The sequence below is a fragment of the Felis catus genome, chromosome B2 (genome assembly GCF_018350175.1).
Source record: "Felis catus isolate Fca126 chromosome B2, F.catus_Fca126_mat1.0, whole genome shotgun sequence".
NCBI lineage: Eukaryota > Metazoa > Chordata > Mammalia > Carnivora > Felidae > Felis > Felis catus.
The window spans coordinates 32,085,028-32,112,942 of record NC_058372.1 but is presented as its reverse complement, the minus strand read 5'-3'; the positions used below and the strand labels follow the sequence as shown (position 1 = coordinate 32,112,942).

General features: G+C 50.7%; 4 protein-coding genes across 10 annotated transcripts; all 4 read left to right on the top strand.

Annotated features, from left to right (window-relative positions):
- The first annotated feature begins 13 nt into the window (after positions 1-13).
- Positions 14-5,885, top strand: SMIM40 (small integral membrane protein 40). Of its 3 annotated transcripts, none has more exons than XM_045057391.1 (2): positions 14-329; positions 5,639-5,885. In XM_045057391.1, exon 1 carries the CDS (start codon positions 48-50, stop codon positions 288-290), a length of 243 nt encoding a protein of 80 aa, XP_044913326.1. In that variant the 5' UTR covers positions 14-47; the 3' UTR covers positions 291-329; positions 5,639-5,885. The 3 variants fall into 3 exon arrangements, with proteins under 3 accessions (XP_044913326.1, XP_044913327.1, XP_044913324.1); XM_045057392.1 differs by lacking the exon at positions 5,639-5,885 and adding an exon at positions 509-633; XM_045057389.1 differs by lacking the exon at positions 5,639-5,885 and adding an exon at positions 533-584.
- A 704-nt stretch (positions 5,886-6,589) lies between these two features.
- Positions 6,590-11,117, top strand: DAXX (death domain associated protein). Of its 3 annotated transcripts, none has more exons than XM_019830458.2 (8): positions 6,590-6,743; positions 7,665-7,920; positions 8,074-8,905; positions 9,031-9,245; positions 9,402-9,636; positions 9,792-10,269; positions 10,428-10,650; positions 10,856-11,117. In XM_019830458.2, exons 2-8 carry the CDS (start codon positions 7,714-7,716, stop codon positions 10,913-10,915), a joined length of 2,250 nt encoding a protein of 749 aa, XP_019686017.2. In that variant the 5' UTR covers positions 6,590-6,743; positions 7,665-7,713; the 3' UTR covers positions 10,916-11,117. The 3 variants fall into 3 exon arrangements, with proteins under 3 accessions (XP_019686017.2, XP_006931682.2, XP_023109568.2); XM_006931620.4 differs by having other exon boundaries at positions 6,595-6,743; positions 7,662-7,920; XM_023253800.2 differs by lacking the exon at positions 6,590-6,743 and adding an exon at positions 6,783-6,841 and having other exon boundaries at positions 7,662-7,920.
- Positions 11,118-11,451: 334 nt separating this feature from the next.
- Positions 11,452-15,157, top strand: ZBTB22 (zinc finger and BTB domain containing 22). Of its 2 annotated transcripts, none has more exons than XM_045057386.1 (2): positions 11,452-11,676; positions 12,599-15,157. In XM_045057386.1, exon 2 carries the CDS (start codon positions 12,668-12,670, stop codon positions 14,573-14,575), a length of 1,908 nt encoding a protein of 635 aa, XP_044913321.1. In that variant the 5' UTR covers positions 11,452-11,676; positions 12,599-12,667; the 3' UTR covers positions 14,576-15,157. The 2 variants fall into 2 exon arrangements, with proteins under 2 accessions (XP_044913321.1, XP_004001583.3); XM_004001534.4 differs by lacking the exon at positions 11,452-11,676 and adding an exon at positions 11,773-11,900.
- Positions 15,158-15,365: 208 nt separating this feature from the next.
- Positions 15,366-27,647, top strand: LOC101091023 (TAP binding protein). Of its 2 annotated transcripts, XM_003986020.6 has the most exons (8): positions 15,368-15,570; positions 15,709-15,879; positions 16,107-16,367; positions 24,004-24,402; positions 24,775-25,116; positions 25,245-25,334; positions 25,493-25,530; positions 26,535-27,647. In XM_003986020.6, the coding sequence occupies exons 1-8, from the start codon at positions 15,534-15,536 to the stop codon at positions 26,544-26,546; spliced, it is 1,350 nt and encodes a 449-aa protein (XP_003986069.2). In that variant the 5' UTR covers positions 15,368-15,533; the 3' UTR covers positions 26,547-27,647. The 2 variants fall into 2 exon arrangements, with proteins under 2 accessions (XP_019686013.2, XP_003986069.2); XM_019830454.3 differs by lacking the exon at positions 25,493-25,530 and having other exon boundaries at positions 15,366-15,570.
- Positions 27,648-27,915: the final 268 nt, after the last annotated feature.

The following is a 27,915-nucleotide window of genomic DNA, read 5'->3' as shown; positions in this document are numbered from 1 at the left end:
CCCATCCCAGCCCCGCTGATCCAGTCAGCTGTCAGCTGTGAGTTAGTATGGCGGAGGAGGAAGGTGATGTGGCTGAGGAGGATGTGTTCCTGGCGTTTGCCAGGCGTCCTTGTCCTCCCAGAGGTCCCCTGCGTCGGGCCTTGGACAAGGCCTTCTTTATCTTCCTGGTCCTCTTCCTGATGCTACTGACACTGGAGGCTGTTTATAAGCTGCTGTGGCTGCTACCGTGGGCAAAGTTTGGGGACTGGCTCCTGAGAACACCTCAGAAGGAGGAGGAGCTGGAATTGTGACCACCTTTCCTATAAACATTGTCTTCCCCTGCGACAGAGGTGAGAGGTGGGGACAAGAGGGAAATAGAATGTAGGGGGCTGTGGAGGGGACACTTGCACAGCTGTCTTAAAATTTTTGCACCTATACTCTGGGAAAATTTTTTGAAAAGGTTTGTACTTCTCACATATGCTTAAGTAATCATCTACAGTTTTTCATCATAAATGAAAATTGTTTCAAGGATGGACTTTCTGGCCGATTGCAGATATTCACATCTTGGGGAACCTGGGTGGCTCAGTCGGTGAAGCGCCCGACTTTAGCTCCGGTCGTGATCTCCGGTTCTTGGGTTCGAGCCCCAAGGCAGGCTCTGCTGTCAGCGTGGATCCTCTGTCCTCTTCTCTCTCTGACCCTCTCCCATTCATGCATGTGCTCTCTTTCAAAATAAACATTTTTTTGTAAAGGAAAATAGGGGCGTCTGGGTGGCTCAGTTGTCACACTTTGGCTCAGGTCATGATCTCATGGTTGGTGAGTTCGAGGCCCATGTCGGGCTCTGTGCTGACAGAGATTCTGTGTCTCCCTCTTTCCCTGCCCCTTACGGGCTCATGCTCTGTGTCTCTCCCCTTCAAAAATAAATACACATTTTTAAAAAACTTTAAAAAAAGAAAAAAGGAAAGCATTCACATTTTAAAATAAACAAACAAACTCATAACTACAGGATTATTCTCTTCCTTCTTTCGCGACTTTTTTCCCCCTTGAACAGCTATTACCAGTCCACTTCTCCACAGACAATTTTATACTTTTATACTTGAAAGTCTTTTACTGACCAATCAATCATATTTTCTTGCATATACATATTAATTGAGATGAAAAATGTTTTTCTTTGTTGTGACTATAGACAGCAAAGTTTTTAAAAATTTTTCTTCTCGGGGCGCCTGGGTGGCTCAGTCGGTTAAGCGGCCGACTTCGGCTCAGGTCATGATTTCACAGCCCGTGAGTTTGAGCCCCGCGTCGTCAGGCCCTGTGCTGACAGCTCAGAGCCTGGAGCCTGTTTCAGATTCTGTGTCTCCCTCTCTCTGACCCTCCCCCGTTCATGCTCTGTCTCTCTCTGTCTCAAAAATAAATAAACATAAAAAAAATTTTTTAAAAAAATTTTCTTCTCTGTTATCATTATAATTATTATGAGAACAGAACTGATTTAAATAGCATCAAGATTGCACACAGTTTTTAAATGATTAAAAATTGAAAGTACATGTTTAATGAGACAAGAGAGGTGGTGTTTATGGTACCTTGATGAAAGAAATAGGCTACATGTCCCTTTAAGACAAGATTAGCCCCAGATTTCATGATTGACGACCACAGGCATATCTTAGAGATAATGCAGGTTCTGTTCCAGATGACCACAATAAAGCGAATATCGCAATAAAGAAAGTCAAAGGAGCTTTTTTGCTTTTCCAGTGCATATAAAGGTTATGTTTACGTGATACTGTAGTCCATTAAGTGCACGATAGCATTATGTGTTTAAAAAAACCCAACATACATACCTTAACTTAAAAATACTTTATTGCTGGGGTGCCTGGGTGGCTCAGTCAGCTGAGAACCTGACTTCAGCTCAGTATGGTTTATGGGTTCGGAGCCCCTCTGGGGTTCTCTCTCTCTCCCTCTCTCTCCCCTTCTCCAACTTGCATGCACATGCTCGCTCTCTCAACATAAATAAATAAACTTAATACTGCTAAAAATGCTAAACATCATCTGAGCTTTCAGGGAGTTTTAATCTTTTCGCTGGGGAAGGGTCTTCCCTAGATGCTGGTGGCTGCTGACTGATCAGGGTGGTGGTTGCTGAAGGTTGGGATGGCTGTGCCAATTTCTTAAAATAAGACAACAATGAGGTTTGCTGCATCAATCGACTCTTCTTTTCACAAACGATTTCTCTGTAGCATGCGATGCTGGTTGATAGCATTTTACCCACAGCAGAACTTTCAAAATTGAAGTCAGTCTTCTCAAACCCTGCTGCTGCCTTATCAACTAAGTTTTACGTAATACCTTAAATCCTTTGTTGTCATTTCAATGATCTTAATAGCATCTTCACCAGGAGTAGATTTCATTTCAAGAAGCCACTTTCTGTGCTCATCCATAAGAAGCAACTCCTCATCTTTTGAAGTTTTATCTTGAGATTGCAGCCAATTCGGTCACATCTGAAGTCACTTCCTCCACTGAAGTCTTGAACCTCTCAAAGTCATCCGTGAGAGTTAGAGTCAACTTCTTTCAGACTCTTATTAATATTAACATTTTGTCCTCTTCCCATGAACCACAAATGTTCCTAATACATCTACATTGGTGGATCCTTTTGAGAAGGTTTTCAGTTTACTTCACCTAAATCCATTAGAGGAATCACTGTGTATACCAACGACAGCTTTATGAAATGTATTTCTTAAATAATAAGACCTGAAAGCCGAAATTACTCCTTGATCCACGGTCTTCAGAATGGATGCTGTGTTGGCAGGCATGAAAACAACATTCATCTCATTGTATATCTTTATCAGAGCTCTTGGATGACCAGGTGCATTATCAATGAGCAGTAAAAGAAAGGAATTTTTTTTTAAAGTTTATTTATTTGGGGGGAGGTGCAGAGAGAGAGAGAGGGAGAGAATCCCAAGCAGGCTCTGCACTGTCAGCACAGAGCCCGACGTGGCGCTTGAGTTCGCAAACAGTGAGATCACAACCTGAGCCCAGATCAAGAGCCGGACATCCAACCGACTGAGCCACCCAGGTGCCCCCAGAAAGGAATCTTTCTTTCTGAGCAGTAGGTCTCAAAGTAGGGCTTAGCAGTAACTATGTTGTCAACAGACGTGCTGTCATCCAGGCTTTGTTGTTCCATTTATAGATCACGGGCAGAGTAAATTTAGCATAATTCTTAAGGGCCCTAGGATTTTTGGAATGGCAAATGAGCATTGGCTTCAACTTAATGTCACCAGCTGCTTTAGCCCTTAGCAAGAGAGTAAGCCTGTCATTTGAAGCTTTGAAGCCAGGCACTGACTTCTCCTCTCTAGTTATGAAAGCCCCAGATAGTATCTTCTTTCAGGAGAAGACTGTTTCATCTACACCGAATATCTGTTGTTTGGTGTAGCCACTTTTGTTAATTATCTTAGCTAGGTCTGCCAGATAACTTGCTGCAGCTTCTACGTCAGCATCTGCTGCTTCACCTTGCTTTTTTATGTTGGGAAGATGGCTTCTTTCTTTATACCTCATGAACCAACCACTGCAAGCTTCCAAGTTTTCTTCTGCAGCCTCTCAGCCTTCACGTAATTGAAGAGAGTTAAGGTCTTTGAGAGAATGTTGTGGCTGGTTTGATCTTCTATCTAGACCCCCCAAGCATCTTCCATATCATCAGTAAGTCCGTGCTGCTTTCTTATGATTCATGTGTTCACTGGAGTAGCACTTTTTTTTTTTACATTTATTTTTGAGAAACAGAGTGAGACAAAGCGTGAACGGGGGAGGGGCAGAGAGAGTAGGAGACACAGAATCTGAAGCAGTCTCCAGGCTCTGAGCAAGCGGACAGCACAGAGCCTGATGCGGGGCTCGAACCCACGAACTGTGAGATCATGACCTGAGCCGAAGTCGGACGCTCAACTGACTGAGCCACCCAGGCGCCCCTGGAGTAGCACTTTTAATTTCCTTCAAGACCATTTCCTTTGCAGTCACAGCCTGTCTGGCACAAGAGGTCTAGCTTTCGGCTTGTCTCAGCTTTCAACATGCCTTCCTTCCTACGCTTAATCATTTCTAGCTTTTGACGGATTGATCTTTTTTAATGTTTATTTCTGAGAGAGAGAGAGAGAGAGAGAGAGAGCAGGGGAGGGGGAGAGAGAGAGAGGGAGACACAGAATCAGAAGCAGGCTCCAGGCTCTAACCTGTCGGCATAGAGTCGGATGCAGGGCTCAAACCCACAAACCACAAGATCATGACCTGAGCCGAAATTGTACACTTAACCCAGTGAGCCACCCCGGCACCCCTAGCTTTTGATTTAAAGTGAGAGACATGTGACTCTTTCTTTCACTTAAACACTTAGAGGCCATTGCAGGGTTATTAATTTCAATATCCTTGTGTCTCAGAGAATAGGGAAGGCTGAGGAGAGGGAGAGAGATGGGGAACAGCTGGTCAGTGGAACAGTCAGCACACACACACGGTATTTATTAAGTTCACTGTCTTTATATGGGTGTCATTTGTGTTACCCCCAAACAGTTATAATAGTAACTGATCACAGATTACCATGACAAAAGTAAAAATAACAAAAAAGTTTGAAATATTGCAGTACTTACCAAAATATGGCACTGAACCACGAAATGAACAAATGCTGTTAGAAAAAGGGTGTCAGCAGGAGCACCTGGCTGGCTCAGTCAGTACAGCATGTGACTCTTGATCCTGGGGTTTTGGGTTCAAGCCCCACGTTGGGTGTAGAGATTCCTTAAAAATAAAATCTTTAGGGGAGCCTGGGTGGCTCAGTTGGTTGAGTGTCCAAATTCAGCTCAGGTCATGATCTTGTGGTTCGTGAGTTCGAGCCCCGCGTCAGGCTCTGTGCTGACAGCTCAGAGCCTGGAGCCTGCCTTGGATTCTGTCTCCCTCTCTCTCTGCCCCTCCCCTGCTCATGCTCTGTCTCTCTCTGTCTCAAAAATAAATAAATATTAAAAATAAAATAAAATAAAATCTTTAAAAAAAAGGAAAAAAAAAAACCGTGCCGATAGACTTGCTCAACCCAAGGCTGCCACAAACCTTCAATTGGTAAACACACACACACACACACACACACACACACACACACACAACTACAGTATCTGTGAGGCACAATAAAATGAGGTATGCCCGCATACCTTTTTGGGTTTTGTTTGTTTGTTTGTTTAAGAGATGAGGAAGTCGATTATTAAAGGGACCGGGAAGAAGGAGAACCTCAACTGCAAGCATTTACTCAGTAAGAACAATCTTGCGAAAGTTGAGGATCTAGAAATTAAATCCTTATCGTCTCCTAAGGCCGAGTACCCTTTGAGGGAATTTTCATGTTCCCTAATTTGAAGACTATAGGCTTAGATGGTGTGGGATTCTTTAATGGAAGGGCAGGTTTGAGGCTCTGGTACAGTGAGGGCTTAAGGATCTAAGAACCTCCGCGTCCTAATAGTGGCAAGATGGTCACCACTTGTAGAAAGCCAAAGGATGCAGGGGATGGGAATCTCCGTGTTAACTGTTCTGGCTTCCCCATAAGTTCACATCTGGACCCACCCTGGCCTCCACGAGTCCTTCCAGCCTCCCTAAAGTTGAGTGAGGTAGGGGGTGCGGGCGAGGCGGGCGTCGAAGTCAGTTTCTTCTCTCTTCGTTCTTTCCTCAGTTTCCCCAGAGGAAGAGAAAGGGACGAGTCGAGACCCAAGGTATTTTACGAGTCTCACTTCGTCTGCCAGCCCTCACAGCGGCAATCTGCACAGATTCTTCTCACGGCCCCCCACCCCTACCCCCATATCGCCGTCCTAAGGCCCTGGAGCTCCTGGACAAAGCTCGGCCTCCAGGTCATCACCGCCTGCACTTTGGGGGACCCTCTCCAGAAAAGAACGGAGAACCACCTAGCTCCCACCTACTTGGTTGGTCATTAGTTCCATGGAGGCGCTTAGAGAGGAATCAATAACAATAGCGGTAATAGTAAGAACACATTTGTATAGCTCATTGTGCTCATCTGTACGCATTTGTTATGATTTCACGGTTGGGAGATATAGACACCTGGAAGTAATAGTAGCTGCTGGACAGCGGCAAGGGAGCGGGCAGCCGGTAAAAGGGAAGGGGCAGGCTCAGTCGATTAAACCGTGGAAAGGGTACCGGGCAGGTAGGAAAGCAGCGCCGGAAGGCTGGTCAACGGCCCAGCGGAAGGAAAAGGGCTTTTTTCCCTCTTAAGAGACGCTCGTTCTTTCCTGCACCCTTGCGTAGTCTTGGAGGGCCCAATCCCTTGGCTCTCCTGTTCCGTTCCCCCTTCCCCACTTGGAAAGGTGGCTCAGTCCTTCCCGCACGCGACCCGCCGGCGGTTGGGCCGGATGCAGGAAGTTTCTAATTGGCTGAGTCGCAGAAGCACCGGGTGAAAAGAGCTCTGCCGGCGGCGCGCCCTAGTCCGGGCGTAGCCAATACCGTACGGCAAGATGGCGGCCCCCAGGTAGTTTGGGACGCCCTGAGGAGGCAACAGCGCCCCCTACTGGTCACAGGAAAGGGAGCCGCAGACTGTGTGGGCGTCACTGGAGATGGGGGCGGGTCTACCACCACTTCCTGCCGCAGGGTGAGGCGTGGTCCGGGCGCCGTACGACAATATGGCCGCGCTTATGTGGCTGTAGGCGGAAACTCGGCGGCTTCCGGTCCAGAGAAGGGCCTGCGGTGGGAGGGGGAAGGAAGGCGGAGGGAACCATGCGAGGTTCTGAGATCAGCAGCGAGGGTCGCCTCGAGAGACCGTTTCTGAGGTGGGGGCCGGACGGTGTGGGGAGCGAAGGCGGGGGCGGGAATGTCGAGGGAGAGGTATTGGGGAGTTCCGGGCGCTGAGTCTGAGGGACAAGCTATGGTACCTTCCTTCCTATCCCTGAAGGGGAGTGGGGTGGCCGGGGGCCGAACTGGGGGAGGGGGACTTGGCGGGAAGCTCATCTAGAGGAAGGGGTCAGACGCCAGGTTGGGATTTGAGAGGAATCGGGACAGCTCACTGCTGGGCTCACAATCGGTTACAGGTCACAGAGAGAGAATGGGGGAAATTCGGGTGGGGTAAGAGGGAGGGGATTGAGGTGAGATCTCTCCAACCTGACGCCCCGGTTTAAGGAGCCCCGTCGGAGGGCGGAGTATGAAGATAATTCAAGGAGGAGAAAGGGGAATGGATTATTGGGAGGGAACCTCCTTCACCTCAGAGTGTCTAGGAGTTGGGGGTGATCCTTCAGGATGGGATGAGGGTGTGGATTTGACGTGTTTGAGAGCGAAACGGGGAAGGCTCAGGAGGTGGTGCTGCCGGGGGTGTGGTATCTGCGAGGGAACGTCGAGGGAATCTGGAGTGCAATGTGGGAGGCGGTCCAGGGGTTGGAAGAATCAACTTGGCAAGTATGAGAATTGGGGAAATGAATGTCTGAGAAGTGGGGCAATGAAACAGAAAGAAAGCTTGGATATCGACAAGAGGGGTGGAGCTGGGGGTGGGGACTTAAGGGTTTCAGGTGGTTTGGGGCTTCCTTATGCAAAGGGCCAGAAAAGCATATGGTACTAACAGTTGCTGGAAGACAGGCAGTTGAGGACACTGTTGGGCAGGGCTGGGTGTTACTGAAACCCAAGAAGATTGGAAAGTGTGTGAGATGAGGGATGGGCTGTGCTGGAGGGGCTCTTTCTGAGGCCCCATCCCCTTCCAGCAGGAGTTCCGAAATCCCCAACACCTCCTCCCTCCGGGGGATTTGATCCCCCATGGCCACCGCTAACAGCATCATCGTGCTGGATGATGATGACGAAGATGAAGCAGCTGCTCAGCCAGGTCCCTCCCACCCACCCCCCAATCCGGCCTCACCCCGGCCAGAAGCCCCTGGCTCCTCTCAGCCCCATGGGGCTGGAGGAAGCAGTAGTTCTGGCGGCAAGAAATGCTACAAGTTGGAGAATGAGAAGCTGTTTGAAGAGGTGAGCTTTAGGGGAGAAGATTCTTGTACCCCAGGGAGGGGGATGGCTGACTGGCCCTCCTGTCCTTTCTTCCCCACTAACCCCACCTCGCCTTCTTTCTCTCAACCCCTCCCCTTGTCTCTTTCCCCCTACCTCTTCCCCTGAATCCTCTAGTTCCTTGAGCTGTGTAAGACGCAGACAGCAGACCACCCTGAGGTGGTCCCATTCCTCTATAACCGGCAGCAGCGTGCCCACTCTCTGTTTTTGGCCTCGGCGGAGTTCTGCAACATCCTCTCTCGGGTCCTATCTCGGGCCCAGAGCCGGCCAGCTAAGCTCTATGTCTACATTAATGAGCTCTGCACTGTTCTCAAGGCCCATTCAGCCAAGAAGAAGCTGAACCTGGCCCCTGCTGCCACCACCTCTAGTGAACCCTCTGGGAATAACCCTCCCACAGACCCCTCCTCGGACCCCACAAATGCCGAGACCACTGCCTCTGAGGCCCCAAGGACCCGTGGTTCCCGGCGGCAGATCCAGCGCTTGGAGCAGCTGCTAGCGCTCTATGTGGCTGAGATCCGGCGGCTGCAGGAAAAGGAGTTGGATCTCTCAGAGTTGGATGACCCAGACTCCACATACCTGCAGGAGGCAAGGTTGAAGCGTAAGCTGATCCGCCTCTTTGGGCGGCTGTGTGAACTCAAAGACTGCTCTTCACTGACGGGCCGTGTCATAGAACAGCGCATCCCCTACCGTGGCACCCGCTACCCAGAGGTTAACAGGCGCATTGAGCGGCTCATCAACAAACCAGGGCCTGATACCTTCCCTGACTATGGAGATGTACTGCGGGCTGTGGAGAAGGCAGCTGCTAGGCACAGCCTCGGCCTCCCACGACAGCAGCTCCAGCTCATGGCTCAGGATGCCTTCCGAGATGTGGGCATCAGGTTACAGGAACGACGCCACCTTGATCTCATCTACAACTTTGGCTGTCACCTCACAGATGACTATAGGCCAGGTAGGGATTAGTGAGATGCCTGTCAACAACCCTTATATGTCAGATGTTTGGTGGAGGGGGGATCTCTCTTGTCCCTTCTTCTAGGGTTTGGGCTGAGTACTCTGACTTTATATCTTCCCACGTAGGCATTGACCCTGCACTGTCAGATCCCGCCCTAGCCCGGCGCCTGCGAGAAAACCGGAGCTTGGCTATGAGCCGGCTGGATGAGGTCATCTCCAAATATGCAATGATGCAAGACAAGAGTGAGGAGGGCGAGAGACAGAAGAGAAGGGCTCGGCTTCCCCAAGCCACCTCTTCCCACTCTGCAGACTCCCCCAAAGCCTCCTTGGATTCTGGTGAGGTATGGAAGGGATAAACCCTTCAGACAGACCTTGTCCTTCCCCTGCACTAGCTAGCAGGGAGTTTAGGGTGACTGACTGGGAAAAGTGCAGAAGGAACCCGAGAACCAGACCCTCTGGGACAAGGGATTCCTTAGAGAAATTCCTTTGTCCCCCAGGGCCCTAGTGGAATGGTGTCCCAGGAATGCCCTACCACCTCCAAGGCTGAGACAGATGACGAAGAAGATGAGGAAAGTGATGAGGAAGAGGAAGAAGAGGAAGAGGAGGAAGAAGAGGAAGAGGAAGAAGAAGAGGAGGAGGCCACAGATTCTGAAGAAGAGGAGGATCTCGAACAGATGCAGGAAGGTCAGGGGGACGATGAAGAGGAGGAGGAGGAGGAGGAGGAGGAAGCAGGTATGTCAAGGAAACAGTCCCCTCATGTGTCGGTTCCCTCTACTCTTTTGGATGTGAACCACCTGTTTGAGACCCTTCCCTCCCTCCTCTCACTCTCAGCAGTATTCTTTCCCTTAGTTCTCATGCTGCCTCTCCCCTCTTTTCTTCTTTTCCAGGTCAGGATGGAGACAAGAGCCCTATGTCCCCACTGCAGCAGATCTCCGCTGAAAAAAACCTGGAATCTAGCAGAGGGATCAGCAAGTCTGTGGGGGAGCAGCAGAACAAAGGACTCATAATGTCACCATCTTCACTGTCAGAAGACGCCTTGGCCCCCTCCAGCATAGATGCTGAAAGCAACGGAGAACACCTTGAGGAGTTACCCCTGGAGGAAGAGAGCCCCATGTCTCAGCTCTTTGAGCTCGAGATCGAAGCCTTGCCCCTGGATACCACTCCTTCCCCTGAGGAGAGGGACGTTTCTTCTTCCAGGAAGCAATCAGAGGACCCCCTCACCACTGTCTTGGAGAATGGAGCAGCCATGGTCACCTCCACTTCCTTCAATGGAGGTGTGTCTCCTCACACCTGGGGAGATTCCTGTCCCCCGTGCAAGAAATCCCGGAAGGAGAAGCAAACTGGAGCAGGGTCATTAGGAAACAGGTAACAATGACAAGGAGGAGAAGAGGGAGGCCAAGGACAGATTGCAAGGGGCTTTCTGAGAGTATTGAGGAACTGGGTCTGCTGGGAAGAGACTGGATGATTCCCCTCCGGCCTCAGGCTCTTCATACCCCTCCACATATTTGTGTTTCTGTCCCTAGCTATGTAGAAAGGCAAAGGGCAGTGCATGAGAAGAATGGGAAGAAGGTATCTACCCTGCCCAGCCCACCTTCTCCCTTGACTTCTATGGCCCCAGTTGCTGATTCCTCGACAAGAGTGGACTCTCCTAGCCATGGCCTGGTGACCAGCTCCCTCTGTAGCCCATCTCCAGCCCAGTTGTCCCAAGCCCCCCATTCACAACCCTCCCGGCCTGGTACTTACAAGGTAAGAGGGGGAGGCAGTTGTTTCCTGACTTGTCTTTCATTGTCTGTTCAGTTTCAGGCACTCCATCTGAATTTTGCACCCACCACATCCTCTCTCGACCTTTTTTCTAACCCCAGTTTTTAATCTCTGAGAAATCCTTCCCTTTGCTTCTTTTACCCCTATATTCCAGACGTCTCTTTCTGACTCTGTCTCTCACTCCCTGCAGATGAGTGTGGCCACACAGTGCGATCCAGAGGAGATCATCGTGCTCTCAGACTCTGATTAGCTGCCTCTACCCCCCACTCCCTGCCTCCAAAATGTTTTGGAATAGTATTTGGAGGATGGTGGGAAACAGATGACTGAGGAAGGGATTGACTGGGCTAATCCCCTTTTGGTGGTGTTTCTTTAAAAAAAAAAAAAACAAAAAAACAAAACCTTAAGTTTTACACAGAAACATTAATAAACAATAAAGTTCTTTTCTTATTGTATCTCTCTCTGTCTTTTCCTTTTCCTTGTTCTACTCTCACAGCCGATTGGCACCGGCTATTCTCTGGTTCAAGGTTAGCCTGGGCCTGGACTACCCCTGGAGCTGTCCTTTGTAGCCTGTCCTTAGCCTGCCTCTCTTTGAGTTCCCTCGGCTTCAGGCCTTCCGCTTGCCCTCTGCCAGGCACTAAAAAGAAAGAAGAAAGAAAGAAAGAAAAAAAGAAAAAGAAATGTGTTCCAGCCTCCCGAATGTGCTTTACTTTCTCACTTCGAGCGGTTGGAGTAAAAAGGCCAATCAGGGGCCGACTCCAGGTTATTTGGCCAATCCAGACCCGGAGGAAGGGGGCGGGGTTTCAGGGGGACTGTCTGAAGCTGGGAGAGCAGGGCGATTAGATCCCGCAAACCTGCTAATGGCCACAGCTCAGGGGCGGAGCCTAAGCAGCGACGGCCAAAACCCTTCGCCAATGGGAAGGGCAGGCTTACAGAATTAAAGGGGAATGAGCGCTTCGGCCGAAACACCAAGTCCTGCGTTTTCAGCAGAGGAAGAGACCTGGTACCTTTAAGGTGGAATGAGACGGCTGTTCTTTAAAGGAGAAGTGGTCTAGTCGGCCGAGTAGTGCCCAGAGGCACGGGCGGGGTACCCGTCTGTGCCTTTAAAGCCGGAGGGGCGGGAGGCGGAGCGGAGGCGGAGGGCGGAGGGAGTCGGCGCAAGATGGCGGCGGGAGGGGCCCAGGCTGCGGCTCTGGCCGCCGAGTGAGGGGCGGGGGGGCCCGGGGGCGCGCGGCCCGGTAAGCGGGGACGCGCGGGGTTGGGGGGCGCCTTCCGGGTGGGAGAGGAGGTCGAAGTAGCGCTTGGGGCGGAGCAGAGGGGGGCGGGGTCCTGTGTGGGCGGGGGTAGGCAAGGGGCGGGGCCGAGAGGGCCACGGGGGTGGGCCTTGAAGAGGCGGGGCCGAAAGGGCCAAGGGGCGTGCCTTGAAGGGGCGGGGCTAGAGGTAAGCTGAGGGGCAAAGGGGCCCTTGCTCCCGACAGAGCTGGGGGGGGGAGGGCATAGCCTAAAAAGACATGGAGGGAGGGATGGTTTTCGGTACAGGAACAGACTTGCCCCCCTCCTAAGAAAAGGTTGCAAAACACCAGTAAGGTAAATTTTGGAAATTCAGGCTTTCAGGCAAATGGGAAATTCCGAGGGGAGGCACCCCACTCCCCAAGAACACCTTATTTCTCTAATCTCCAAGGAAAGAGCACTGGATTAGGAGTCAGGACATCTGTGTTTCCTGGCACTGCCACTTACTGGCTCTGTGACCTTGGATAATCTCGTAATCTTTCCGAGCCTCAGTTTCCTCATCTGTCAAATGGGGTTGAGAGGAATACCTACCTTACAGTGTTGTGGGGAATTACTCGGATAAAGGGTATGAACATGTTTTTAAACTGTAGAGGGAAGGGCTGTGTTATTATGAGATGTTATCATTCTTCTCTCTTTTTCTTCCCAGAGACCCCCCCGGCCGCCCTCCTCCTTCCCTTGTTCCTGTGGCTGGGGGGGTACCCCCTCCCTCCACGCCATGGAGCCATCTCCTCTCTCTCCCAGTGGGGCAGCACTCCCCCTGCCTCTGTCACTGGCCCCACCCCCACTGCCCCTGCCTGCAGCTGCAGTGGTCCACGTGTCCTTCCCTGAGGTGACCAGTGCCCTTCTGGAGTCCCTCAATCAGCAGCGGCTACAGGGCCAGCTCTGCGATGTGTCCATCCGAGTGCAGGGCCGGGAGTTCAGGGCTCATCGTGCTGTCCTGGCTGCCTCCTCCCCTTACTTCCACGACCAGGTTTTACTCAAGGGCATGACCTCCATCTCTCTGCCCAGCGTCATGGACCCGGGCGCCTTCGAGACTGTCTTGGCTTCCGCTTACACTGGTCGCCTCAGCATGGCTGCTGCTGACATTGTCAACTTCCTCACAGTGGGGTCGGTGCTCCAAATGTGGCACATCGTGGATAAGTGCACTGAACTCCTCCGCGAAGGCCGGGCCTCAGCCACCACCACCACCATCACCACTGCTGCTGCCACTTCTGCCACTGTCCCTGGTGCTGGGGTCCCATCAGGGAGTGGGGCCACTGTGGCCCCTGCCACCATGGGCTCTGTGCGCTCCCATGCCTCCAGCCGAGCCAGTGAGAATCAGTCCCCCAGCAGCAGCAACTACTTCAGCCCCCGAGAGTCCACTGATTTCTCATCTTCTTCCCAAGAGGCATTTGCAGCTTCTGCAGTGGGCAGTGGGGAACGTCGAGGAGGTGGCCCTGTATTCCCAGCCCCTGTGGTTGGCAGTGGCGGGGCTACCTCTGGGAAGCTGCTGCTGGAGGCAGATGAGCTCTGCGATGATGGGGATGGGAGAGGTGCTGTGGTCCCTGGGGGTGGGCTCCGGCGGCCCACCTATGCACCCCCCAGCATCATGCCACAGAAACACTGGGTATATGTGAAGCGGGGTGGAACCAGCCCAGCACCAGCACCCCTCGTTCCCCAAGACCCAGATCTGGAAGAGGATGAGGAGGAGGAAGACCTGGTGTTGACCTGTGAGGATGATGAAGATGAAGAGCTCGGGGGTGGCTCCAGGGTTCCCGAGGCTGGAGGACCAGAGGCTACCCTTAGCATAAGTGATGTCCGGACCCTGACTGAGCCTCCGGACAAGGGAGAGGAGCAGGTCAATTTCTGTGAGTCCTCCAATGACTTTGGCTCCTATGAGGGTGGGGGTCCTGGGGCGGGGCTTGATGATTCTGGGGGGCCAACCCCTTCCTCCTATGCCCCCTCCCACCCTCCGAGGCCCCTGCTTCCCTTGGACATGCAGGGCAACCAGATCCTGGTCTTCCCATCGTCTTCATCCTCCTCCTCCTCCTCCTCCTCACAGGCCCCAGGCCAGCCACCAGGGAACCAAGCTGAACACGGGGCGGTGACCCTGGGGGGCACCTCAGCAGGGAGCCTGGGCATGCCGGCTGGTGCTGGAGGGACCCCTGGAGGGGCAGGCAGTGGGGATGGGAATAAGATCTTTTTGTGCCACTGTGGGAAGGCCTTCTCCCACAAGAGCATGCGAGATCGGCATGTGAACATGCACCTCAACCTGCGGCCCTTTGACTGCCCCGTGTGCAACAAAAAGTTTAAGATGAAGCACCACCTGACGGAGCACATGAAGACACACACAGGTCTGAAACCCTATGAGTGTGGCGTCTGCGCCAAGAAGTTCATGTGGCGAGACAGCTTCATGCGCCACCGGGGACACTGTGAGCGCCGGCACCGCCTGGGCGGGGGCGGACCCGGACCCGGAGGGCCCGCTGGGCCAGCCCTGCCGCCCAAGAGAGAGTCTCCTGGAGTGGGTGGGGGCAGCGGCGACGAGGCGAGTGGGGCCACGCCCCAGTCCAGCCGAAGGGTCTGGTCCCCACCCAGTGTCCACAAGGTGGAGATGGGCTTTGGTGGAGGAGGAGGAACAAACTGAAGGGGGGCTCCTGGAGGCAGCTTTGGGGGAAGAGGAAACCGGGAGCACCAGCCAGGGGCGCTGTGGCCCTCAGGTGATCTCCCACCACGCTTACTGTCTTCCTTATCTCTACCGGACTTGTATATATTTTGGAGGGGGAACAATGTTGCACCATCGGCCACCCCATTCCATCCCTCAGCCCCTCTCCCACAAAGTATCCCTGGAACTAAGTCCTTCCTTTCCCTCAGCTCCAGACTAGGGCGCATATGGTGGTGGGGGGAGGGAAAGGGGCTATGGAGCATCCTGGAGTCACAGGGTCAAGGGTCAGGTGGTTGTAGTCTGTACCTGAAGTCTGTGTTTGTGTTGTTGTGGGGACCAGGTTTTGAGCCCCACCCTTGTCCTAGAACCTACCCCACCCCGCTAAGGACGTGCCCTTTATTTCCACCCTAATCCCTCCTATCTCTCCTTGGGGGACCTCCAACTGGATTCTCATTGAGGAGGGAGTGAAGACAAGGAGGGAATATAAGTTGTAAGAATACAAGGTTTTTATTTTAAATCTTATTTTTTTTAAAATGGTGATTAAAATATTTATTGGTCATTTCACTTGGCTTGCCAACAGGCCCTATGTGTTTGCTGGGGATCCGAAGCAGGTTGGGGAAAGCGGAGTAACGGTTCTCTAGGAAGTAGTTTCTGGAAGGAGGGCACCGAGGGGGAGCCTAGGGTTGGGGAGGGTTTCTGGAAGTGGGTGGTGCTGTGTGGTCCAAGAGGGAGGGGCGGGGCGGGGCGGGGCTGAGGTCCCCAGATCAGAACTGGAGATAGTGTTCCGGGATCTGTGCCTGGCCAGTGCGGAAAGCACCTGTCTCCCACGTGGCCTCACCCAACCAGAGGGGATTTCCGGCGACTCTCCAGCCGGCCTTTCAAGGAAAATGAAAGTGAAAGGGAGAAGTGGAGGTTTCAGAGCTGAGCAGATCGCTGCGCCATGAAGCCCCTGTCTCTGCTCCTCTCCGTGGCTTTGGGTGAGCGAACCCCGAGACTCTGCTCAAGAACAGGGAAGAGGCGGAGGGAGGTGACCCACCACGCGCCAGACGCGGGGGTGCGGGACGAGGGTCGCCTGACCTCTGGACCGCTCCCTCACTCGCGCCCCTCTCCTCCAGGCTTGGTGACCGCCGTCTCGGCGGGACCCGCGGTGATAGAGTGCTGGATGGTGGAGGACGCGGGCGGGGGCCGCCTGACCAAGAAACCCGCCGCACTGCTGCTACGCCAGGGCCCAGGGAGACTACCTCCCCGGCCGGACCTCGAACCCGAGCTCTACCTCAAAGTGCGCGGTGAGTCATCCCGGACTCGCCTTCAACTCCCACTTCCACCGAAACCCCCTCCTCTTTAGGTCGCACTGTGACCTCAGGCCTCAGTTTCCCCTTGTAAAATGAGCCTGGATTACCTGTAAATCTCTCACTACTGGGTAGTTTGTGCATTTGGAATTCCCTGGACGCTGCCCTCCCCGTCGCGTTCCTGGTGGTGACTACAGCAGCAATTCCCTTGTCCGCGCTCACAGACCCCGCGGGAGCCCTGCAGGCTGCCTTCAGGCGGTACCCCTCGGACGCCCCTGCGCCACACTGCGAGATGAGCCGCTACCTCCCGCTCCCTGCCTCAGCGAATTGGGCCAGTGGCTTGACCCCGGAGCAGAGCTGCCCTCGGGCCCTGGATGGGACTTGGCTCATGGTCAGCGTGTCCAGCCCGATCTTAAGTCTCTCCAGCTTCCTGAGACCAGAGTCCGAGCCTCAGCCGGAACCTAATCTCATCACCATGGTAACAGGTAGCTGGGACGGGGAAGTAGAGGTGAACGGGTAGATTCTAAGGGTCTAGATCTGCCTGTGACTCGCTCTGTGTAACTTAATTGGAACTAATTGGGGCTTAGTTTCCTTACTTGTAAAGCAAGGCGGTTCGGCTAAGATTAAACAATCTACCGCTAACAGCTTATTCTAGCTCCTGCCCAGTTGAAAACAACCACCCACAACCTGCGGTTTGGGGGTGGGGCTTCGTGGAGTTCCCAGGGGCAGAGCTTTGGGAAGAGTGGCTGACTTTGCCTACACTGGACGTTGAGTAACTTGTAAGGGAATGGGGTTTGGGAGGGGCTCAGAAGCAGGAAATTTTTTTTCTCCTCTCCTCCTGGATCTTTATCTTGCGTTTCACTCTGTTTCAAAAACCAGGGTTCAAGCCCCATCCGTGCCCACATCCGGAACTTCTGCACTTAGCAAAACAAAGGTTCTTGCTATCTAGAGCGTTGACATTTTCTGACTGCCCCTTTCCTATAGTTCGTGAGGATGCGCTGATTCTGTGGTCACCAAATGGTGGACTTGGAGGAAGAGACAGGGCAGGAGACCTCATGGTTTCCACTGCAAAGACCCATTTCTGTGCATGGTGCAACGCGGTTTTGACGCCCAGGGGTCTGGCACTTTGCCGAGAGGAGGCATGAGAAGGAAGTGGGCAGATAAAAACAATCAACTGGGTATCTAGGAGCTCACCTTTCTCGCAGCAGAAGGTGGGTAGGATATGAGTAGTCATTGGCTTCCCTCAATCTTGTGCGACTTTTTTTTAAAGTTTAAAGTTGATTTAAATTTTATGTATGTATGTATGTATGTATGTATGTATGTATGTATGTATGTATAAGTAATCTCTACGCTCAGCCTGGGGCTCGAACTCAAGACCCTGAGATCAAAAGCCATTTGCTCTTTGGACTGAGCCAGCCAGGCTTCCCTTGTGCCATTGTTTGTAAATGACACAGCCCAACCAGCAGATAAACCCCAGCTGAGGGCTGTACCCTCCCTTCCCTTCCCCAGGACAGTTTTCCTGCTACCCTCCTCCCTGAAAGTGAATCACCTACAGGACCAGGGAAAGGGACTCAGCAACTGCCTAATCACCTCTGCCTACACTTCTGTTCTTAGCTCCCAGGACCCACCCTAGGTAGGGGCAGAGGCAAACTGCTCCTTGTGGGGATAGTAGCTCTCTCCAGTGGCAAGGAGTATTTCCCAGGGCTTCTGGCTTCACTGAGGTGAGGGTGACAACATACTTTTTCTCTGAGTCTGTTTTTCCAACTGTAAAATGTGGATGCTGTTTCCTATCCGCCTTTCTGTTGTGACTATCATGTGACTATCATATCACTTTGTTAATGTATTCACTGGTTCAATATTTATTAGCACCAAGGATAAATTAGGGCCCAGTGGTTCTCAGTCCAGGCTGCAAGTAAGAGTCCTGTTGGAAGTTTCTAAAATGTACTGAATATAGGGACGCCTAGGTGGCTCAGTCGGTTGTGTTAGCCTCTTGCTTTAGGCTCAGGTCATGATCTCATGGTTGGTGAGTTCCGGCCCGAGGAGAGGATTTTCTCTCTCTCTCTCTCTCTCTCTCTGCCCCTCCCTCATTCATGTACCAGAGCTCACTCACTCTCTCAAAATAAATAAATAAACTTAAAAAAATAATAAAATACACTGAATCCTACCACTCCAGGAGAATTAAGTCAGAATCTTGGGGTAGCCCTGGACATTTTTAAGAGTCAAGAACACGATCAGGGGGCACCTGGGTGGCTCACTCAGTTAAGCTGCTGACTCTTGATTTCCACTCAGGTCATGATCTCAGGGTTCCTGAGTTTGAGCCCTGGGTCAGGCTCTGCAGGACCCTGTTTGTCTCCCTCTCTTCTCTGCCCCTTCCACTTGTGTGTGCGCTCTCTCTCTCTCTCTCTCTCTCTCTCTCTCTCCTCTCTCTCTCTGGGGAAAAAAAAAAAAAAGGTGATCAGATGTAGATTCTGCTCTCTAGAAGGTTCTCAGCAGGTTTGTCATGGGTAATTGTAATGTAGAATAGAAAGCAATTTGGGCCATTAGAGTAGTACAGATAGGGAGCCATGAGAGCGCCCAGGTGGGACAATTCTCTGCTTCTCACAGACCCCTGGGGGTAAAAACTAGTTGCTGTGCTCAGTCTTCCTTTTCAAGCATTTCTGCTTGATTAGGGATTTAAGAAAATGAAAGTTGTTGTCTTAACGTAAAATTTAAAATGAATCTTTCTAGTGTCACAGATCATTGGTAATTTTGCTAATACACATTTAGACAGTATTTCTTATCAAATACTTCAAAATGTTTGTTGACAAATACACTGTCCTAACGCAGTTTGTGTGTATGGTATTTAATTCTCATTTTTTAAAAAACAATTGTGGGGCGCCTGGGTGGCTTGGTCGGTTAAGCATCCGACTTCGGCTCAGGTCATGATCTCACGGTCCGTGAGTTCGAGCCCCGCGTCGGGCTCTGTGCTGACAGCTCAGAGCCTGGAGCCTGTTTCAGATTCTGTGTCTCCCTCTCTCTCTGCCCCTCCCCTGTTCATGCTCTGTCTCTCTCTGTCTCAAAAAAAATAAATAAACGTTAAAAAAAATTTTAAAAAAAACAATAAAACAATTGTTATGGGAAATTTCAAAGACCTATAAAAGTAGAGAGAGTGGTATAATGAACCCCCATAGGCCCATCACCCATCTGTGTAGATATCGTTGTTCCACCAATTCTCCCCCCACCTATTTTCTTTTTTTGGTGTTTTAAAGTATATATATACCAGGCACCATATGATTTTACTCCTAGTTACTTCAGTAAGCATCTTTATCAAATAAGGACTTAAAAAGAATTTACAGGGGCACCTGAGTGGCTCAGTCGGTTGAGCATCCGACTTCAGCTCGGGTCATGATCTCAGTCTGTGAGTTCGAGCCCCGTGTCGGGCTCTGTGCTGACAGCTCAGAGCCCGGAGCCTGCTTCAGATTCTGTGTCTCCCTCTCTCTCTGACCCTCCCCCATTCATACTCTGTCTCTCTCTGTCTCAAAAATAAATTAACGTTAAAAAAAAAATTCAGAAAACCATTGGGGTACCTGGGTGGCTCAGTTGGTTAAGCTTCTGACTCTTGATCTAGGCTCAGGTCATGATCTCACTGTTCGTGAGACCGAGCCCCACATAGGTCTCTGCGCCGACAGCTCAGAGCCTGCCTGGGATTCTGTCTCTCCATCTCCCTCTGTTCCTCTGCTGCTCGTACTCTGTCTCTCAAAATAAATAAATAAACTTAAAAAAAGAAACATTGTCATAAACAAACCACACAATAATTCCTTAATATCAGTTAATTCCTAGCCCATATTAAAATTTTCCCAGTTGTCTTAGTGATGTTATTTTACAGCTGGTTTGCTTGAATCAGGGTCAAAAACAGTTCTATATATCATATTTGGTTGTTGCATCTACTTGGGTTGCTTTAACAAAATATCACAGAATAGATGTCTTAATATTTATTTTCCCACAGTTCTGGAGGCTAGAAGTCTGAGATCAAGTCTAAGATTAAGGTGTTCGCAGGGTTGGTGTCTGATGAGAGCTCTCTCCTTGTGGTTGCAGATGGCCACTTCTGGTTGTGTCCTCATGGAGGAGAGAAAGTGAGCTCTGGTGTTGCTTCCTTTTCTTAAAAGGACACCAGCATATCAGGTTAGGGCCCTATGTTAATGATCCCATTTAACCATTATCACCTCTTCACAGCCCCTATCTCCAAATACAGCTTACTCTGAACAACTGTGTGTATTGGGGGTGGGGGGTGGCTATAGGCGCTGACCCCGCCCCCAGCAGTCGAAAATCTCTGTGTACTTGACTTTCCCAAAACTTAACCATTCATAGCTTACTGTTGACTGAAAATCTTACTGATAATGTAAACAATGATTAACATATGTTTTGTTATATGTATTACATACTGTATGTTTACAGTAAGCTAAAGAAAAAATATTATTAAGAAAATTAATCATAGGGGCGCCTGGGTGGCTCAGTCGGTTAAGCGTCCGACTTTGACTCAGGTCATGATCTCGCGGTTTGTGGGTTCCAGCCCCACGCTGGGCTCTGTGCTGATGACTTGGGAGCCTGGAGCCTGCTTCGGATTCTGTGTCTCCCACTCTCTCTGGCCCTCCCCTGCTTGTGCTCTGTCTCTCTCTCTCTTAAAAATGAATAAACATTAGAAAAAAAAAAAAAGAAAATCATAAAGAAAATACATTTATAGTATTGTACTGTAAAAAAAAAAACCCCAAAACCCTGCATATAAGTGGACCCTCACAGTTCAAACTTGTGTTGTTCAAGAGTCAACAGTTTAGTCACACTGGCCAGGAAGGCTTCAACAATGAACTTGGGGGGTGGGGTGGGGCGCATATCACAGGCATTCAGTCCACAACAGTTTTGTCTCTTGTCTCTTTTATTCTATAAGTGCTCCCCCCAGCCCCCCAAATGGTACTGGTTTGTCACTTGTTCTGTAGAATTTCCTACATTCTGTATTTGGCCAAGTATTTCTTCATCGTGTCACTTGATTAGGTTTGGATTTAAATTTTTTTCTGTAATACTTTATAATAGTTGTTACCATTCACTTTATTAACAGCAAAGCAAAAACCTATGTAATACAAGCCATAAAAACAGGTACAAATTTCCATTTGTATTTTTCAGAGTCCAGTTTGTAGGATGCAGGTCTAAAATTGCTCCATCAACCCATTTTAAAGTTTATTTATTTATTTAGTGAGAGAGAGCAGGGGAGGGGCAGAGAGGGAGAGAAGGAATCCTCAACAGGCTCCGCACTGCCAGCGCAGAGCCCGGTGTGGGGCTTGAACCCCCCAAACCGTGAGATCATGACCTGAGCCCAAACCAAGAGTTGGACACTCAACCAACTGAGCCACCCAGGTGCCCCTCCATCAACCCATATTAAAGAGCACTGTTAGCTTCAGGGTTAACCTGTAAAACCTTCAGATTTTGTTTATTAAAATCGTATGGGTTTTTGACAATTCAAGAGTCTGTTTTTGGATTTTAATAAACTAAGTGAATTACCTACTTTATTTTTAATTTATTCAACAAAAACTCCCATAACATTGAGAGAAGTTTAACCTTGTAGTGCTCAGAAACTAGGATTAAAAATTGCATAATCACAAGAGAAGAAAGAGGACTTTTATGGGAAGGACCCAAACATCCTGGGAGGAGGTAGCAGTGGACCTGACCTTGTGGGACATGAAGTATTTAGATGTTTGGGAGAAAATGGGGAAGGACATTATAAACCAAAGGAACCTATGACCATAGCAAAGAATGGCCCAATGATTAGAGTTTCTTTCTTTTTAAAAAATTTTTTTTAAAAATGTTTATTTTTTTTCTTTTTTTTTTTAAATGCAACCAATTTCTATGCATTGATTTTATTTATTTATTTTTTTTCAACGTTTATTTATTTTTGGGACAGAGAGAGACAGAGCATGAACGGGGGAGGGGCAGAGAGAGAGGGAGACACAGAATCGGAAACAGGCTCCAGGCTCTGAGCCATCAGCCCAGAGCCCGACGCGGGGCTCGAACTCCCGGACCGCGAGACCGTGACCTGGCTGAAGTCAGACGCTTAACCGACTGCACCACCCAGGCGCCCCTTAAAAATGTTTATTTTTGAGAGGTGGGGGAGGGACAGAGAAAGAGGGAGACACAGAATCTGAAACGGGCTCAGGCTCTGAGCTGTCAGCACAGAGCCCGACGCGGGGCTCGAACTCACGAGTTGTGAGATCATGACCTGAGCCGAAGTCAGACGCTTAATCAACTGAGCCACCCAGGCGGCCTGATTAGAATTTCTACTAGTCACAAGAAAGGGATTCTCTAGAGCCGGTCCTTAGGGTGCAAGAGAAGTCTGGACAGATGGGTTGGCAGGTGGATTATCAAGTACCCTGAGATCTGGGCTTTATAAGTGATAGTGAACCATCAGAAGTGTGTGCGCCATTGTCCCAAAAGCCAGGCTTTTTTAAACTTAATTCTTACAAAAGTAGGCAAGGATCAGATCACTGGACTAATGAGAAGAATATAGATTAAATGATTTCTTCGAGATACCCAGCAAGTCTGTGGTGATGATGACGACAACAGTAATGAAAATAGTAACACCTGACATTCACTGAGCATTTTCTATGGCCAGGTCTTATTCTAAGCATTTTATAGACATGATCCCATTTATTCCTCTCAACAGCCATAAGAACTAGGTACTGATATCATCTCCATGTCACAGATGAAGAAATCTGAGACAGAGCACTTTGGTAACTTGTCCAAGAACAGCTTGTAAGAAGCTAGGCCAGGAATGAAGCCTGGGCCATTTAGCTTCAGCCTGTGCCTTTAGTTGCTGGCTTCCTAGGCAGCTGGGTTTTTTAAACAGGCAAGTGACTGGATCAGAATTGTAGCGACACTGTGTGGCTCCAGTGTGGATGATGAATCGAAGAAGAGAGACACCAAGGATAGGAAGGCCCGAGAGGAGGCTGTAATTGTCCAAATGTATGTTGGTGAGAACTTGAGTTGGAAACAAGTGAGGTCTATTTGGAAGACAGAATTAGGGCCTGGTTGGGATAGTACACAGTATGTTATGTTTGGCAATTTACTCATCGTTTCCCTTACTAGACTGTAAGAAATCTGAAGGCAGGGACTGCCTGTCACTGCTCAGTCCTCTGCCTTGAACATCACAGGTACTCAATAAATATTAGTTGAGTGAAAGCATTAGAGAGGATGGAGTCTTAGTGACTCCAAGCCCTTTAGCATGGGGAGTGGGGGGGGGGCAGGTGTGGGGCTGGTGGTGATCATTCATCAAGGCAGAGAGAATGGGCATTGGAGCAGGGGGAGGGAATGTTGATGGGGAGAGATGCTGTCGAGTTGGGGCACGTTTGGTTGGTCTGGCTGATGGTCAAGTGTAACCACAGCAAACACTTTGGTAGACTTACTGTATTCTGGGTACCGTTCTAAGTGCCTTTCATATATAGGTGCCTTTGTTATCCAGAATCAGGAAATGAATAATTCCGGGTAGCAAGAGGCATTATATGATTTAACCTTCACTACAACCCCGTAAGATAGGCACTGTGATCATCATCATTATTCCCACTTAAGAGATTCAGCTGAGCCACGGAAAAGTGAAACAACTGGTCTACAGGACCATATAAATAGCAGTCAAAAAGTACTCTGTACGGCACCATAGGATTGACATCCTGAGTCTTCACAGTCTTCACTAGTGACAAGAGTGAGCTTTAAGGCTTTAAGGCCTCAAAAGCTCTTTAAAGCCTAAAGGCTCTTGAAGGGTGGTGCATGGGGACTGGGCTGGTTCAGGCTGTGTCAGAAGTGCTCTCAGAGCCCACTGAGTGGGCTGTGTGCTCAGCCCAGCCTTCAAGGACTGTCCCCACTCCCTGCCCCTATTCATCTCTAGCTGTATCTGCTCACTCTCAGCTACTTTGGGTCCCATCCAGTCCCAGAACAAAGGGGATTTGCAGGGAGGACTAGAAGATGGAATCAGAAAAGGAGGTGTTCTCTGAGGGCTGGGTGAATTCTAGTTGTATCTTCCCTATAACTCTATTTGTCTATTTTTCCCTTTCTTTTTCTCTCCCTCATGCCCTTTCCCCTCCCTCCTCTCCCCATCTTCCCCAGCTGTGCTGACTGTCCTCACCCACACCCCCACCTCTCGGATCCGACTGGGACAAGATGCTCTGCTGGACTTGAAGTTTGCCTACACGCCCCCCACCTCTGAGGCCGCTACATCTCTGGCCCCAGGTCCCCCTCCCTTTGGGCTGGAGTGGCGACGCCAGCACCTGGGCAAAGGGCACCTACTCCTGGCTGCAACGCCTGGGCTGAGTGAGCAAATGCCACCTGCCCAAGAGGGGGCAGTGGCATTTGCTGCTTGGGATGATGATGAGCCGTGGGGTCCGTGGACTGGAAATGGGACCCTCTGGCTGCCTGCAGTGCAGCCCTTCCAGGAGGGCACCTATCTGGCCACTGTACACCTGCCATACCTGCAAGGGCAGGTCGCTCTGGAGCTTGCTGTACAGAGTGAGTTGGGGTCCAGGGGTCCCCACGGGTAAAGGATGGGCACTGGCATTATGGGGACATCATGATGGAAGAGGGCTAGGGGAGAAGAGGGTGCTGGGCGAGTGATGGGAGGTAGATTGGGGTCCCTGGGCTTCAGAGGGGCAATGGTGGAAGTCCCTGGGAATCTGAGTGACTGGGATAAAGGTTCCCAAATCTGAGGAAGAGGCGTCCCTGGGATTGAGGGTTTTAGCGTGGGAATCCCTCTGAAGCACCAGTGGGGAGACAGCGGGTTCCCCATCCTAGGAGAGAAAAACTCAAACCCAGTTTGGGGGAAGCCATGGGAGGACAATGTGGATTGATTGCCCCCATGCTCCTTTCATGTTTTCTCCCCAGAGCCACCCAAAGTATCCCTGACACCTGCACCTCTTGTATGGGCTACCCGGGGGGAGGCACCCCCCCAGTTGCAATGCCTCGTGTCCCACTTCTATCCCTCTGAGGGTCTGGAAGTGGAGTGGGAGCTCCGAGGTGGCCCAGAGGGCAGCTTTCAGAAGGCTGAGGGGCAGAAGTGGCTCTCTGCCCTGCTCCACCACTCAGACGGCACCGTCAGCCTCTCCGCGCACCTGAAGCCGGTCCCCATAACTGCCGAGCATCATGGGTCACGCTATGCCTGTCGTGTCCACCACCCCACCCTGCCGGCCTTGGGGCGCAGCGCAGAGGTCACCCTGGAGGTGGCAGGTAAGAGCCAGGAGGAGGATGGAGTGACTGGAGCAGGGAGGGGGGGGGCAGGGAAAGGGGGACAGGGGAGGGGGCGGGCGCCCCGAGAAGATACTAAGGGGTTCACTTTTCTCCCTTCTACCTGCCAGGTCTGTCTGGGCCCACCCTGGAGGATGGTGTGGGCCTCTTCCTGTCTGCCTTTCTCCTCCTCGGGCTCATCAAAGCACTGGGCTGGGCTGGTGAGTGTGAGTCCCACCTAGACCCTGACCCCCACTGTGCCCATGACAGTCCCTGCCTACTCCCAGAAGCCTGACACCTATCCCTCTCAATCTCATCTCCCCCATCCCATCCCATCCCTCACTCCCCCATCCCATCCCTTCTCAATCTCTCTCCACAGCTGCCTACATGTGTACTTCGAAGGATTCAAAGGAGAAGGTAATAGCTCTCCTCTTCTTTTCTTTCCCTTTTCATTTGAGACCCTCCCTGCAACTCCTCACTGGTAGAGGAAGGCTCTGGCTTCCACTGGCATGGCGGGCAGAACCTGAACTTGGAATTCACACACACCTGGGTTGACTCCTGCCACTTTGAATATTCCACTTAACCAACACCTCCGTTTCCTTGGGTGTGAGGGTTAAAAAAAAAAAAAATTACTTAGGCAGCACTGTCCAACAGAAATATGATACAAGCCACATATGTACATTTAAATAATCTAGCAGCCACATCAAAAAGGTAAGGAGGTGCACCTGGGTGGTTCGGTCAGTTAAGCGGCTGACTCTTGATCTCAGCTCAGGTCTTGATCTCAAGGTTTTGAGTTCAAGTCCTGCATTGGGCTGCACACTGGGCATGAAGCCTACTTAAAGAAAAGCAAAAAAAAAAAAAAACCCAAAAAACAAAAAACATCAAAAAAAAAAAAACCTGGTAAAATTAATTTTTTTAAGCGATTAATTTTGAGAGAGAGAGAGAGCATGTGCACACGTACAAATTGGGGGTTGGGTAGAGAGAGAGAAGGGAGACACAGAAGCCGAAGCAGGCTCCAGGCTCTGAGCTGCCAGCACAGAGCCCAACGTGGGGCTCGAACTCACGAACCACGAGATCATGACCTGAGCCGAAGTCAGATGCTTAACTGACTGAGCCACCCAGGCGCCCCTAAAATTAATTTTAATAATACTCTTTCAGACTAGGCACATTTCAAATGTTCAAGAGACACATGTGGATGGTGGCTACTGTATAGACAGCAGAGTCTCTGAAGGCTGTTGGGAGGATTAAGCAAAAGCCCTTGGCAGTATCTGCCAGGCAGAAAACCCCCTGAAACTGTGAGCCCCATTCTTCTGCCACCCTCTGTGCCCATGATGGTGCATTTATCTCTGGACTGATCATGAGCATTTCATGTCACTTCCTAAAATCCGGCATTCCTCACCTCCTTTTTATTTCTCTTCCAGAAAGCCCAGTGAGAACACTCACCACCATCCTGGGGAAGCTGCCGTCATCTCTGGTTTGAGCTACTGTACTAGCTCCACCAAATAGTACACCATCATCTGCTCATGCTCCCTCCAACCTCTCTCTCTCCAAGGAGCGGCTGGAATGCTTTTTTTAAAGGACACAAATCTATAGCATTTCCCTTCTTAGAGCTCTAAGGCAGTGGTTCTCGATTTTTGTTGTTGTTGTTTTTCATCTCCGGACCACTTAAAAACGGTCAGGAACTCTAAAGGACCTTTGCTTATGTGGGTTATAAACTAGATATTAATGATACTAGAACTTAAAACTGAGAAAAATTTAACACAAGAACACATAAGCACGCATTCCATTAGCTGTGAGGACGATGAGGTCAATACTCAGCTGCTGGAAAACTCCACAGTACATTGTTTTTAGAGAATGAGAATGAAAAAGGCAAGTAACATCTTAGTATTGTTATGAATAGCCTTAATTTCATAAACCCACTGAAACAGTCTCCAGGACCACTGGGACAGGCGTCACATTTGGGGAACCAGTGCTCTAGAAGCTAAATCCGTTCTTGTCCTGGCCTGTGCATCTCCCACGTTGGAGCCACTGCTTGCCTCTTCAACCCCACCTCTGCCCTCCAGCCCTCCCCTCAGTGTTCACCACACCGATGGCTATTCCTTTTCTCCAACGGCTCCCACCTTCCCTGGTCTGTTCCCTTTGTCTGTTCTGCCCTCGCCCTCTCTGGGCTCCAGGACAGCCTCGTTATTCCCTCAGACAGCTGCGTGTTCCTCCTGTGCGGTTCATCAGTTGTATTTAAGTGATTGTACGAGTCGTTGTTAAATGCCTGTCTCCCTTTCCGGACCGTCGGCTCCTCAAAGGCAAGGACGTGCCTGTCTGTCCACTGCTGTGTCCCCGCTGCGGCACAGGGCCGGGCGCCCACTGGAGGGCGCTCATCAGAAGAAATTAGTCTTTTTTACATCCTAAGTATTGAACAGCAAGTGTTGGGTCAGGTAACTACTGGACGAAGGAAGCGGCGGCTTGGCCTAGGGACGTCCGAGGGGCAGGACAGTCGGCCAGGCCGCTGGAATAAAGTTATACTCTGATGCTCCCAACACCGCGTCTCCTTCCACCCCACGGGTCCCCTCTGCAAGCACAGACTCTTACAGTCACTTCTGGTTCCTGCCAATCTCCCCGACCTCTCAAACGTTTTGGCGACACCCGATCCTCCGGAACAGTTCGGGGTCGGGCGCCACCCAAGGCGGGGAGGACGCCCTCTAGCAAAGTGCACTGGGGGTGGGCAGAAGGGAGCGCAGATACCAGCGCCGAGCGCCGGAAACCCGGGAGTGTCGAATCTGGAACCGGATATGTCGACTTCCTGCT